General features: G+C 45.2%; 1 protein-coding gene across 3 annotated transcripts in view; it reads right to left on the reverse strand.

Moving 5' to 3' along the window:
* CCDC180 (coiled-coil domain containing 180) overlaps positions 1-12769 on the reverse strand; it is a 597826-nt gene that overhangs the window by 553504 nt on the left and 31553 nt on the right. For all 3 annotated transcript variants that reach the window (XM_029611950.1, XM_029611952.1, XM_029611951.1), the window contains one exon: positions 7586-7776. In XM_029611950.1, the coding sequence (XP_029467810.1) occupies positions 7586-7776 (191 nt within the window). The remainder of the gene's footprint in view (positions 1-7585; positions 7777-12769) is intronic.

Raw genomic sequence — 12769 nt, forward strand, 5'->3', positions numbered from 1 at the left:
CACATCTACCCGTTCTAGACCTCTCATGATTTTAAACACTTCTATCATATCGCCCCTCAGTCGTCTCTTTTCCAAGCTGAAAAGTCCTAACCTATTTAGTCTTTCCTCATAGGGGAGCTGTTCCATTCCCTTTATCATATTGGTCGCCCTTCTCTGTACCTTCTCCATCACAATTATATCTTTTTTGAAATGCGGTGACCAGAATTGTACACAGTATTCAAGGTGCGGTTTCACCATGGAGCGATACAGAGGCATTATGACATTTTCCGTTTTAGTCACCATTCCTTTTCTAATAATTCCTAACATTCTGTTTGCTTTTTTGACTGCCGCAGCACACTAAACCGACGATTTCAATGTGTTATCCACTATGACGCCTAGATCTCTTTCTTGGGTAGTAGCACCTAATATGGAACCTAACATTGTGTAACTATAGCATGGATTATTTTTCCCTATATGCTAGAGATGTGAATCGTGTCCTCGATCGTCTTAACGATCGATTTCGGCTGGGAGGGGGAGGGAATCGTATTGTTGCCGTTTGGGTGTGTAAACTATCGTGAAAAATCGTTAAAATCGTGAGCCGGCACACTAAACCCCCCTAAAACCCACCCCGACCCTTTAAATTAAATCCCCCACCCTCCAGAACCCCCCCCCAAATGCTTTAAATTACCTGGGGATCCGGCGGTGGTCCAGAACGGCGGCGGTCCAGAACGGTCCCCTCAATAGAATCGTGTTGTCTTCAGCCGGCGCCATTTTTCAAAATGGCCGCCGCAAAATGGCGGCGGCCATAGACAAAAACGATTCGACGGAGGAGGTCGTTCCGGACCCCCGCTGGACTTTTGGCAAGTCTTGTGGGGGTCAGGAGGCCCCCCCAAGCTGGCCAAAAGTTTCCTGGGAGTCCAGCGGGGTTCCGGGAGCGATTTCTTGCCGCGAATCGTTTTCGTACGGAAAATGGCGCCGGCAGGAGATCGACTGCAGGAGGTCGTTCAGCAGGGGGTTCCGGACCACCGCTGAACGACCTCCTGCACTCGATCTCCTGCCGGCGCCATTTTCCGTACGAAAACGATTCGCGGCAAGAAATCGCTCCCGGAACCCCGCTGGACTCCCAGGAAACTTTTGGCCAGCTTGGGGGGCCTCCTGACCCCCACAAGACTTGCCAAAAGTCCAGCGGGGGTCCGGAACGACCTCCTCCGTCGAATCGTTTTTGTCTATGGCCGCTGCCATTTTGCGGCGGCCATTTTGAAAAATGGCGCCGGCTGAAGACAACACGATTCTATTGAGGGGGCCGTTCCAGACCGCCGCCGTTCTGGACCACCGCCGGATCCCCAGGTAATTTAAAGCATTGGGGGGGGGGGGGTTCGGGAGGGTGGGGGATTTAATTTAAAGGGTCGGAGGTGGGTTTTAGGGGGTTTTAGTGTGCCGGTTTTCCTGCCCTCCCCCTTCCCCCGATTTACGATTTTTTAACGATAAATCGGGGGAATTGGTATTGTATCGTGGCCCTAACGATTTTTTGACGATTTAAAATATATCGGACGATATTTTAAATCGTCAAAAAACGATTCACATCCCTACTATATGCATCATCTTGCACTTGTCCACAATAAATTTCATCTGCCATTTTGATGCCCAATTTTCCAGCCTCACAAGGTCTTCCTGCAATTTATCACAATCTGCTTGTGATTTAACTACTCTGAACAATTTTGTATCATCTGCAAATTTGATTACCTCACTTGTCGTATTTCTTTCCAGATCATTTATAAATATACTAGCCATTAAGCCCGTCCCGTAACCACGGGCTACATTAAATTTTTTTTTCTGTCCATTTCCTTCCCCCTCCCCCCCTCATTCTCCTCCTTCCCCCCTCCCCCCTCATTCTCCCCTCCCCCTCTATTCTCCCTCCCCCCTCCCCCCTCTAGTCTGTCTCCCTCCCTCCCCCCTCAGTCACTCCCTCCTCCCTCCCCTCAGTCACTCCCACCCCTCTCCCCCCTCCTCCCTCAGTCACTCCCTCTCCCCTCAGTCACTCCCTCATCCTTCCCCCCTCCCCTCAGTCACTCCCTCCTCCCCTCAGTCACTACCCCTCTCTCAGCTCATTCACAACCCCTTCAGATGGCACAAACGGAAGATCTCCGGGGGAGGTCCCTCCCTCCCTCACGCGCACTGCCGCTACTGCTCCTTGCCGCCGCCGCTACTGCTCCTCCCAGCGCCATTTTTGTTACAGGCAAACTCTGACCAACGTGCTCGCCTGCGCTTGCGCGGTAGATCTGCTCTCTACTGCACATCGGTCAAGCTTCATTTATCTAGTAGATTGAAAAGTAAGGGTCCCAATACAGATCTCTAAGGCACTCCACTGCCCACACCCTTCCACTGAGAAAATTGTCCATTTAATCCTACTCTCTGTTTCCTGTCTTTTAGCCAGTTTGTAATCCACGAAAGAACATCGCCACCTATCCCATGACTTTTTATTTTTCCTAGAAGTCTCTCATGAGGAACTTTGTCAAATGCCTTCTGAAAATCCAAGTACACTACATCTACCGGTTCACCTTTATCCACATGTTTATTAACTCCTTCAAAAAAGTGAAGCAGATTTGAGGCAAGACTTGCCTTGGGTAAAGCGATGCTGACTTTGTTCCATTAAACCATGTCTTTTTATATGTTCTGTGATTTTGATGTTTAGAATACTTTCCACTATTTTTCCTGGCACTGAAGACAGCTAACCGGTCTGTAGTTTCCCGGATCACCCCTGGAGCCCTTTTTAAATATTGGGGTTACATTTGCTATCCTCCAGTCTTCAGGTACAATGGATGATTTTAATGACAGGTTACAAATTTTTACTAATAGGTCTGAAATTTCATTTTTTAGTTCCTTCAGAACTCTGGGGTGTATACCATCCGGTCCAGGTGATTTACTACTCTTCAGTTTATCAATCAGGTCTACCACATCTTCTAGGTTCACCGTGATTTGGTTCAGTCCATCTGAATCATTACCCATGAAAACCTTCTCCAGTATGGGTTCCTCCCCAACATCCTCTTCAGTAGACGAAGAAAAGAAATCATTTAATCTTTCCGCGATGGCCTTATCTTCTCTAAGTGCCCCTTTAACCCCTTGATCATCTAACGGTCCAACTGACTCCCTCACAGGCTTTCTGCTTCGGATATATTTTAAAAAGTTTTTACAGTGAGTTTTTGCCTCTACAGCCAACTTCTTTTCAAATTCTCTCTTAGCCTGTCTTATCAATGTCTTACATTTAACTTGCCAATGTTTATGCATTATCCTATTTTCTTCTGTTGGATCCTTCTTCCAATTTTTGAATGAAGATCTTTTGGTTAAAATAGCTTCTTTCACCTCCCCTTTTAACCATGCCAGTAATCATTTTGCCTTCTTTCCACCTTTCTTAATGTGTGGAATACATCTGGATTGTGTTTCTGGATGGTATTTTTTAACAATGAGCACGCCTCTTGCACACTTTTTACTTTTGTAGCTGCTCCTTTCAGTTTTTTTCTATTTTTCTTATTTTATCAAAGTTTCCCTTTTGAAAGTTTAGCACGAGAGCCGTGGATTTGCTTACTGTCCCCCTTCCAGTCATTAAATCAAATTTGACTTTTGCGTCCATCGGTCTCAGACGGCTTCGACCTTTGTGCCTCACCTTTTTCTCTGCTCTCCCCGCTAGCCTTGGGAAGATGGCTACCGCCGCATCTGCAAGCCACATTCTCCGGTGTCCCTGGAACGGCTATGGCAAAGCCTCACGCCATGTTCCTCCTAAGGGCCTTCTAGGGTGTACAAGCGCACACCACCCACGTCTTTATCCACGTCATGGCGGGAACCTCGGGGGCGTTCCCCTCGAGTGACATTACGCCAGCCGGGTATTTAGCCTACGCTTGTTTGCTATCTCGTTGAGTTAGCAAGGATTGGAATCGTCCGGTCTAAGCTACTCTGCCGCTTCCGTGCTGTTGCTGGAAGCTCTCTCTGCCCTTCGGGGTATTCTCTAACCTGGGTACCCACTCCTCGGGGGCCCTTTGCTTTCTTTCAGGTGTCTTACTGGGATCAAGTACTCGTTCCTCGAGAGCCTGCTCTCCCTGCCTCGGTGCCTGTAACCATCTACTTCTGCCTGGTGGAATCTTCAACCTTACAGCTACCATCTAGTAAGTAATCTAATTCTCAGTCTGTCTCATCTACAGCTCTGCCTTGCTGGGAAACCTACACCTGGATGTCTCTATACCATCTTGGTGAGACGGGTTCCCTCTGCTGAGGGTCCCTGGACTGCTACCTCTGGATCACCTCACTACTGCCATCTCTGTGGTATACATCAGCTGTACAATAAAAGACAAAACTCTGTGTTTGTGCGTCCCGAGTCTAGCCCAGTACTGTGGCTCCCCATGGGGCTCCTCCCCGTGGGCGCAGTCATCTTCCACAGTACCCAAGAATCCATTCAAACACCTCAAACACCTCAAAACCATAACAGCCATACTGTAAGACAAACTTAACTCGGATCTTTGTGAAGACCAGGCCCCTGCCGTAGCAGATACCTGTGAACTGGTAATCAGATAGGAGAGTCCACAGGAGCCTTTGCAAATCTGCATGCCATGGCCTCCTGGGCCAATCTAGTGCCACCAGAAGCACCATCCCCATGTGATCTCAATCCTCCAAATCATTCTGCCCAACATGGGCCATCGGGGAAAGGCATATAGGAACTTGCTCTCTGGCCACTCCTGCTTGAAAACATTGATGCCCAAGGACTTTTGATCTCTTCTGCGACTGAAGTGCGGAACCTTCATATTATGAGTAATCGCCAGAAACAGGAGGTCTCAGCGGTCTACTATGAGCTGGAATGCTTCATTTGACAATTCCCATTCTCCTGGATCCAGACTCTGTCTGCTGAGAAATTCGGCTCTCACATTGTCTTTTCCTGGAATGTGTGATACTGAGATCTCCTAAAGATGCAATTCCACCCATTCTATGAGTTGAGTTACTTCCTGCAACATTTGCTGGCTCTTGGTTCCTGTGTGGCAATTGATGTAAGCCACTGTCGTCACATTGTCTGACATTATCCAGACCACTCAACCCTGCAAGTGGTCGACGAATCATAAGCATGCCAACATGACAGCATGGGCTTCTAACCGACTGATGCTCTAAAGAAACTGTTTGCCCTTGTACTGTCAATTCCTGACAGTGAGCCCCCCAACCCTGGAGGCTCGCATTTGTCATGAGAATTAGCCAGTCCAGTGATCATAGGGAAACCCCCTTCCTTAGATGATCTGCTTATAACCACCACTGCAGTTCTATGCTGATCTCCACCGATAGGTGAAGCCGAATCAATCAGTCCTGAGATTATGGACTCCAACAAGCCAGCAGAGTGTGCCAAAGAGGGTGCATATGCGCCCTTGCCCATAGAACTACTTCTAGGGTGGCCGCCATCAACCTAAGCATCTGAAGATAAGACCACACTGTCGGGCATATTGTTTCTGTTAATATTTGCGGTTGCACCATCAGATTCTGAATACAACCCTCCGGCAGGAACACTCTGCCTTGTTTCATATCAAACCGAACACTGAGATACTCCAGTGTCTGGGATGGCTGTAGATTGCTCTTGGCAAAGTTTACCACCCAACCTAATTCCTTGAAAAAATACCACTCAAGAAAAGGCAAAGGGATCCATGCCAAAACCAGGGGGCGTTAGTCCTGTGTGAACTGAACTACCTTCCCCCACTGTCAAATCAGTTAGAGAAGCCCCAAATTCAGATGAAATCTCTGGCAGCTCTTTTTCCATTTCAGCATTATGTTGGGAAGGACTGGGCTTAGCAAAATCAGATGGAGACAATTCTCCCTGAGCTGCCAATCAGCACTGACACAAATTAGAAGAGATGCCAGGCTGAGATGCCCGAATATGGCAAGAAGCACAAAGAGTAAGGCGCTTAGCCATAGAGTTGTCAGTATGCTTCAACAGGCATCTGATAACTGTGTGCCCAGCTGTGCTCCCAATAGGCACTGAAAAAAAAAGGCACTCAAAAATGAGGCGCCTAAAACATTGTTCTGGTAAGCACACAAACAGAGTGCCTACCAGAACACTCACCCGAGTGCACCCGCCTAGGCGCCCTTATGCGCACAACTATGCATCCACTTAGGCGCCCTTTATGCGCACAACTGAGCATCCAAGTAGGCACCCCTTTTGCATCCAACTGAGCGCTCAGCTAGGCACGCAAGTGCAAACTGTCGTAACTAAAGAGGGCAGCCTTATGTGCAGACAAAAGTGTGCGAACACTGCAGTCCACCACATGGCGAACAAGCCAAGCCTGAAAGCGGGGCCTAGCCATAAGGCTGCTCAACCCGCCAAACTGCCCGAGTCCCCAATCTCCCCTGGAGATGGGAACAGAAGTTGGATTGCTGCACCGAGAATGGAGACCAGAGGGGAGAGGAATCCCTAAAATTAACTCTCCCTTACCTCTTTCTTTTTTTAATTACTCTTTACCTGAACTTAGCTCATCCCAGCTGCAAGGGAAGAGGGCAAAGGCTTTCACTGCCGCTCTCGTCTTCCTGCACCCGCTTGCCTTTCAGCTATTTTTTTTTTTTTTTTTACAACTAAGTCCACGCCAGCAGAAAACCATCTACTGGATCAAGGAGGGAGGGATCTGAAGTTATCACCTCATGAAAACTCGACTGAGGGAGGGACCATAAGGTATCACCAGAGAAGAGTAGGGCAATAACTTCCTTCTTCTTTTCTCCTTCTACAAAAATCTTTTAATGCAATCCCCAGTAGGGAGATGCACGTCCAACATCTGCTGGAGATGGAGAATACTGGCAGGCTGATGTCAGTGCAGGAGTATATATATCATGAGATCAGCTTTGCTCCGTCTCCATCTGCTGGTAGAGGTGTATAAGCCACTGATATGGATCCACCTATCTGAATGCTAAGAAAACCCGATTATAGTAGAGAGTGAGAGAGCCTGAGACTACCCCTGAGACATCTTCATGCACTCCTGATCAGCATAAGATCAGCTGGCTAAATTACTACTTTTAAGTTGAATTTTTAATTGGCAACATGTTTGAAATGTGCAAGTTGACTTTTGGCTAGATAAGGTATTTTTCAAGCCTTTGTAACAAGAATGATTTACTCTGCTAAATTACAAAGTTAAAACAGTATCTACTGTATATAAAAATATAGCATATTTTATGCTACTATAATAAATTCTTATTATCTACCTCTAAAAGATGTAGATATTCTATTATCTTATGTGTGAACTTGAATTGCATTTTATCTAATTTTAATAAATCAGATTATCTGTAAACCAATTATTCTTACATATCTATTGAAAAATGAACCTCAGCTTTCAGCTCTTCATTCCAGATCATTTATGTATCTGACAATAACTTTCTGGGCACTAAGATAAGTTAACCCTTTGAAAGCTGGTCACTTCTGAAAACTCTTTAGAAAACATGGTCCAATACTACCAATATTTTCAGTTGATAAGCACCGCAGGTTCAGTAATGTTCCTCAGCTGGCTGATTGTCATACATAATCCTAGTTTGTTCTGACAAAATATATAGTACAATATTATAAAGATAATTTGTGTACACTAAGATGTCAATTCCACACCTGTAGAAAACTGGGTTCTCAGTGACGCCATCGTTGGGCATGCTCTCAGTCCACAACTGCTGACGAGGAGATAATAGGGTTCCAGCTCGTGTCTCCACATCTCTGACCAGAGGTATCCTGACACTTTCCAAAGGAAACACATGCTGTGCAGCTCTGGCTCGTGCCTCCCTCAATGAACGCACCAATTGCACCTTTATGCAAAATACAAGAAATAGATCAGAACGATCCCTTCTGCAGCTGAAGATGGACAATTATACAAGCAGAAAACAAAAGCTAATCTGAGAACATATGTTTGCAAACAATGGCGCTTTATAGTTTTCTGGATTCAGGAAAGAAATTCAAGATGCTTCCTAAACTTTACATGAAATAGGGGAATAAACAAATTATATAATTCAGCATCATAAAAAAATTAATTTGGGTTATGGAGGAATGGAGAAATTACTGTTTACTTGATAATTTCCTTTCCTCTAGTAAGGGCAGGTCAATCCCCATGAGTGGGTTAAGCACATCTGCCAGCAGATGGAGACGAAGCAAAAGCTGACGTCACGGCCATATAGTCCCACCCTGACATCAGCCTGTCAATATTCTCTGGAAGAGCCAAACTGTGGACAAAACTGATTATACTTGAGCATTACTATTAACAATCAACCATTCATGTTTCCCAACTAACAGGAACACTTAGCTCAGCCAAAACAAGGAACATAAATAATAAAATAAGGGCTAGAGAAGCCACTTATCAGTTTTCAACAAAGAGCAAGACTCATACTCTGCATAGCTCACCCAAAAAAAGGCTAACCACAAATTAAAACATCAGCAACCGATGATTCATTTGAATCAGTCATTTCCCTGCCTGCTTTGGATAGGGATAGAGATGAAGGCTGAAAGGCCTCGTCCGACAGCTCCCATCCTCCTGGATGCAAATTTCTCCTGCTGAGGAAATCAGCTCTGATATTGTCCTGTCCGGCAATGTGAGAGGCAGATATACTTAGGAGAAGCTGTTCCACCCACACCATGAACACATCTATCTCCTCCAACACCTATTGACTCTTGATTCCACCCTGATGATTGATGTAAGCCACTGTCGTCGCACTGTCAGGCATTATCCGGATCACCCAAGCCTCTAGTCACTTGGCGAACTATAGGCTCGCTAACCAAACCACTCCTGCCTTCAGTCTGTTGATGTTCCACTGCCACTCTGCTGTTATTGCGACCGTCGGTCTGCGATGGCTTCACCCCGCCTACCTCACTCTTCTTGCGGCTCCTCCAGCTCACCTTGGACTACTGGCTGCCACGGTGTCTGTCTGCCAACCTCTCCGGCATCCCTGGACAGGCTTTGGTGCTGCTTCCCGCCATGCTCCTCCAAGATACCATAGGGCGCGCGTGCGCATGCTGCCCTCATCTTTATTTCCTCATTGGCGCGAACCTCGGGGACGTCCCCCTGAGATGACGTCACGCTGCCCGGATATTTAAGCCTACCACTTTTCCTAGCTTATCGAGTTAGCAACTCTCCAACTCGGAATACTACGGATGGGATTCGCTCTCCGTACCGAAGCTACTCTGCCACTCCAGCGTTATCTGGAACTCTTATTGCTAATGGGGTACCCACTCCTCGGGCGCCTCTTCTGCTTCTTTCAAGTGCTATTAGGAACCGGTACTCGCTCCTCAAGGGCCCATGTTCACCGAGTCGCTGCCTGCATCTACAACCCTTTTTACTTGGAAGACTTCACTAACAGTTTCCATCTGTGAGTACAACTACCATCTATTCTATCTGTTTTATTGTAACTATTTCACATTCTTAACCATGCTCTTGTTATTGTGGTTTGAGTTCTCTCTACTTTACACACATTGTTAAATATAAACCGGTTTGATATGATTCCTGTCATGAAAGCCGGTATAGCAAAATTAATAAATAAATAAATAAATATTACACAGTACTGCTTCCCTGGAACCAGGTACTTGCTCCTCAAGAGCCTGCCCTCTGTTCCAGTGCCAGACCTCTTGTCTAGTGGAATCGCTGTGTGAGTACAATACCACTGAGTCTCTCTGCTCTAAGGGATCAAGTATTTGCTCCTCGAGGGCCTGCTCTTTCTGTCTCGGAGCTTCTCCTATTCTACCTGGGACTCTGTATGTTTCTCACTGTGTACTCATAACTTTCAGTCTCTTTCCACTACAGCACAGTCAAGCAGAGGATTCGCTGTTCCAGCGTCTTGTGGGATACTTGCCCAGCTGGGCTCAACATCTACTACTCACTACTGCCACCTCTGGTGATTTCCAAAACTTTTTAAATAAAGATTCAATCTGTGTTTGTGTGTCCAGAGTCTAGCCTGACACCGTGGTCCCTCACAGGGCTGCCCCCCGTGGAAGTGGTCAGCTGCCACAGTGTCCAAGGATCCACTCAAACATCAATAACCATTACAGATTGCTAACTCCATGGATCCATCTCAGCTCAATGCCTTGCAGGCCATCCCAGGCCTGGCCCTGCACATTGCTGAGCAACAAGACGCATTGGAGAAACTCACTACTGCGTTTCATCAGCTGCACGCACAGAAGAATCAAGGCTCTCCTTCCAGTAATGAAGGTCAGTTATCTGAAGTAACTGTAAAGACTACTGTGCCTCTTGCTGCTCCAGTTCGTTTCTCTGGAGAGATTCAAAGAACTAGAAGCTTCTTAAACCAGTGCTGCATGCATTTTGCATTACAACCCTCTCACTTCCCTACAGCCTACGCCAAGACTACCTACATTCTGTCTTATCTTAAGAACATAAGAAATTGCCATGCTGGGTCAGACCAAGGGTCCATCAAGCCCAGCATCCTGTTTCCAACAGAGGCCAAAACCAGGCCACAAGAACCTGGCAATTACCCAAACACTAAGAAGATCCCATGCTACTGTTGCAATTAATAGCAGTGGCTATTCCCTAAGTAAATTTGATTAATAGTCATTAATGGACTTCTCCTCCAAGAACTTATCCAAACCTTTTTTGAAACCAGCTACACTAACTGCACTAACCACATCCTCTGGCAACAAATTCCAGAGCTTTATTGTGCGTTGAGTGAAAAAGAATTTTCTCCAATTAGTCTTAAATGTGCTACTTGCTAACTTCATGGAATGCCCCCTAGTCCTTCTATTATTCAAAAGTGAAAATAACCGAGTCACATCTACTCGTTCAAGACCTCTCATAATCTTAAAGACCTCTATCATATCCCCCCTCAGCCATCTCTTCTCCAAGCTGAACAGCCCTAACCTCTTCAGCCTTTCCTCATAGGAAAGCTGTTCCATCCCCTTTATCATTTTGGTTGCCCTTCTCTGTACCTTCTCCATCGCAACTATATCTTTTTTGAGATGCGGCGACCAGAATTGTACACAGTATTCAAGGTGTGGTCTCACCATGGAGCGATATAGAGGCATTATGACATTTTCCGTTCTATTAACCATTCCCTTCCTAATAATTCCTAACATTCTATTTGCTTTTTTGACTGCTGCAGCACACTGAGCTGACGATTTTAAAGTATTATCCACTATGATGCCTAGATCTTTTTCCTGGGTGGTAGCTCCTAATATGGAACCTAACATCGTGTAACTACAGCAAGGGTTATTTTTCCCTATATGCAACATCTTGCACTTGTCCACATTAAATTTCATCTGCCATTTGGATGCCCAATCTTCAAGTCTTGCAAGGTCCTCCTGCAATGTATCACAGTCTGCTTGTGATTTAACTACTCTGAATAATTTTGTATCATCTGCAAATTTGATAACCTCACTCATCGTATTCCTTTCCAGATCATTTATATATATATTGAAAAGCACCGGTCCAAGTACAGATCCCTGAGGTACTCCACTGTTTACCCTTTTCCACTGAGAAAATTGACCATTTAATCCTACTCTCTGTTTCCTGTCTTTTAACCAGCTTGTAATCCACGAAAGGACATCGCCTCCTATCCCATGACTTTTTAGTTTTCGTAGAAGCCTCTCATGAGGGACTTTGTCAAACGCCTTCTGAAAATCCAAATACACTACATCTACCGATTCACATTTATCCACATGTATATTAACCCCTTCAAAAAAATGAAGCAGATTTGTTAGGTAAGACTTCCCTTGGGTAAATCCATGTTGACTATGTTCCATTAAATCATGTCTTTCTATATGCTTTACAATTTTGTTCTTGAGAATAGTTTCCACTATTTTTCCCGGCACTGAAGTCTGGCTCACTGGTCTATAGTTACCCGGATCGCCCCTGGAGCCTTTTTTAAATATTGGGGTTACATTGGCCACCCTCAGGTCTTCAGGTACAATGGATGATTTTAATGATAGGTTACAAATTTTAACTAATAGATCAGAAATTTCATTTTTTAGTTCCTTCAGAACCCTAGGATGCATACCATCTGGTCCAGGTGATTTGCTACTCTTTAGTTTGTCAATCTGGCCTACTACATCTTCCAGGTTCACAGTGATTTCGTTCAGTTCGTTCGTTCAGTTCGTCTGACTCATCACCCCTGAAAACCATGTCCGGAACTGGTATCTCCCCAACATCCTCATTAGTAAACACGGAAGCAAAGAATTCATTTAGTCTTTCTGCAATGGCCTTATCTTCCCTAAGAGCCCCTTTAACCCCTCTGTCATCTAATGGTCCAACCGACTCCCTCACAGGTTTCTTGCTTTGGATATATTTTAAAAAGTTTTTATTATGAGTTTTTGCCTCTATAGCCAATTTCATTTCAAATTCTCACTTCGCCTGTCTTATCAATGTTTTACACTTAGCTTGACAATGCTTATGTTTTATCCTATTTTCTTCAGATGGATCCTTCTTCCAATTTTTGAAGGATGTTTTTTGGCTAAAATAGCCTCTTTCACCTCACCTTTTAACCATGACGGTAATCGTTTTGCCTTCCTTCCACCTTTCTTAATGTGCGGAATACATATGGGCTGCGCCTCTAGGATTGTATTTTTAAACAATGTCCATGCCTGTTGAACACTTTTAACCTTTGCAGCTGCCCTTTTCAGTTTTTTTCTAACTATTTTTCTCATTTTATCAAAGTTTCCCTTTTTAAAATGTAGTGCTAGAGCTGCAGATTTACTTATTGTCCCCCTTCCAGTTATTAGTTTAAATTTGATCATGTTATGATCATTGTTTCCAAGGGGCCCCACCACCGTTACTTCTCTCACCAAATCTTGCGTTCCACTAAGAAT

Source organism: Rhinatrema bivittatum, chromosome 8 (assembly GCF_901001135.1).
Source record: "Rhinatrema bivittatum chromosome 8, aRhiBiv1.1, whole genome shotgun sequence".
Classification (NCBI taxonomy): Eukaryota; Metazoa; Chordata; class Amphibia; order Gymnophiona; family Rhinatrematidae; genus Rhinatrema; species Rhinatrema bivittatum.